At 48.0% G+C, this 2,039-nt stretch overlaps 1 protein-coding gene across 2 annotated transcripts in view; it reads right to left on the reverse strand.

Annotated features, from left to right (window-relative positions):
- CMTR1 (cap methyltransferase 1) overlaps positions 1 to 2,039 on the reverse strand; it is a 77,478-nt gene that overhangs the window by 9,294 nt on the left and 66,145 nt on the right. For both annotated transcript variants that reach the window (XM_019526757.1, XM_019526758.1), the window contains 2 exons: positions 1,357 to 1,469; positions 757 to 865 (listed from right to left, as the gene is read on the reverse strand). In XM_019526757.1, coding sequence (XP_019382302.1) covers positions 757 to 865; positions 1,357 to 1,469 — 222 coding nt within the window. The remainder of the gene's footprint in view (positions 1 to 756; positions 866 to 1,356; positions 1,470 to 2,039) is intronic.

Below are 2,039 nucleotides of genomic sequence, written 5' to 3' on the forward strand. Positions count from 1 at the left end.
CTTCCATCAGAATCCTTGTTGCCTCTGGATCTGCTGTTATGGGGGCCACAGAAGTCACCTGTGTCCCAGGCTGGACCTGGGCTGTAAGGAGCCTCATCATCCACATCTAGCTGGGGACCCCAGGAGAGTTTGATACTGCTGCTTTAGATAACCTGGTAGAGTAGGACATCTACCAATGGTAGAAAGTGTAACATCATATACTTAGGGTAAATAAAACCTCCTTGGGATAATCACAGAATCATAGAAAAGTGAAGCAAGAAGGGCCCTCAAGAGGTCATCTAAGTCCAACCCCCTGTTCAAGGCAGGATCCTCCCTGACTCAACCATCCCAGCCAAGTGTCTAACATGGTCTTAAAAATGCCCAAGGATGAAAATTTTGCAACCTCTGTTGCAATGCTTGACCACCCTCATAGTCTGTTCTTCCTGATATCCAACCAAAACTTCCGCTGTTCCAGTTTGAAGCCATTGCTCCTTCTCCTGTCCCTTGTGGCCAAAGAGACTAGTCTATGGATAGAAAAAGAACCCAAGTACAAGCCACAGACTCATTACAAGTCCCCCCACAGGATTCCAGGAGCAGTTTCTGGAGGAGCACTGCTTGTCAGGACAAATATACAGCTTCCCACTACGTCTATGATGTGAAGCATGATATTTGTCAGACATGTGCAGGACAACAGCCTGATAAAGAGGGCAAAGCACGGGACTGTGTTGTGGCACCCTTCTGGGGCTCAGGTGTACAGGCTGCTGAGCTGGTACTTACTGAAATGGTGCAATGGACTCAGGAGGGAGGTCATACGTTGAGTCCTTGGTCATCTTGTTAAAGAAAAATTTTCTCTTGGAGTTCTTGCTATACGCCATTGTCCAAGGATCTTGGGGAAAAAGTCATGGGGATTAAACAGACATTAGGATGACAAAAGTAGTATATCAGAGTAAGGGTGATCTGAAAAACTAAACTGGAGATCCTCCATCTTCCCCTTCCAAAAGGCTCTTCTGTATCCAAGCTGTTCTCAATTGAGGAAGCACCCCCCATGGCTCCCCATGCCCAGCCCAGGCCCAGCTATTTCCTTTGGAGAGGACCTTTCCAATTAGGAAATTGGATTTCAAGAAGCAGTCACTATACACCTAAACAAAAATTCCCATGTGGTAGCTAATCCAACCACAGTGGCTGCCATCTTCATCCCAACACTGCCTGCTCCAACCCAATCAAAGCCAGACACAGGTCATACTCAGTCGTTTGGTAACATCACTGACTTCCCTGGAGGTTAGGGCAGAGTAGAGCCTGGCCCCATATTTTTAAAGAATGAAATTCCTTCCTTCCCCAAAAAGCAGTGAAGAAAGAGGGCAGCAGGGCTTTTCCTACCGTTCACAGTCCTAACAATGTAGAGTCCTGTAGGTACAAAGTGCCTGTCGTCCCGGCCAGTGTAGGACAGCCGTGGTATCCCACCCGAACTCTTGATAATCTTCATCTCTAACCTGGGCATCCACAGAAAGACAGAAATCATACCCATGCATAAAGACATGCTCTAAGGTGATGCACTGGAATCAGGGCCACTCCACACATGCAGGTAAAGGCACGATGGGCTCTAACACACAATCTACACAACATGCCTCCTGCCATGCCACATACGTATGACAGGAGGCATCACTGTGGCATCCAGCATCAGATCCTGTCATGCCTTATGGCCGAAACAGCATCCGGGCTCCCCCTGCACTGGCAAATAGTAAGCTTCCACAGCTCCAAGACCCACAGCTGACAAGACTCTCAGCCCTGGCTGCAACCCATGGCTGCTGGAACCATGAGACCCACAGCTGATAGAACTTGCAGTCCCAGCAGCGCATGGGCCCCCCCCATAGCTGGGACATTACAGTAGCTGAGGTCTCCCGGCTGCAGGCACAGACTACATGTGCAAATTAAATCAGCTATAGAAACCACCTATAAAGTTATTACACATTTTACAGCAATAGCCAGCTAGCTATAAAGCTATTTTTAAAGGCACCACGGTTAATTTATAGTTTCATAGTTTCTAGGGTCGGAAGGGACCT

The sequence above is a fragment of the Gavialis gangeticus genome, unplaced genomic scaffold (genome assembly GCF_001723915.1).
Source record: "Gavialis gangeticus isolate Ggan-Ray unplaced genomic scaffold, GavGan_comp1, whole genome shotgun sequence".
Lineage (NCBI taxonomy): Eukaryota > Metazoa > Chordata > Crocodylia > Gavialidae > Gavialis > Gavialis gangeticus.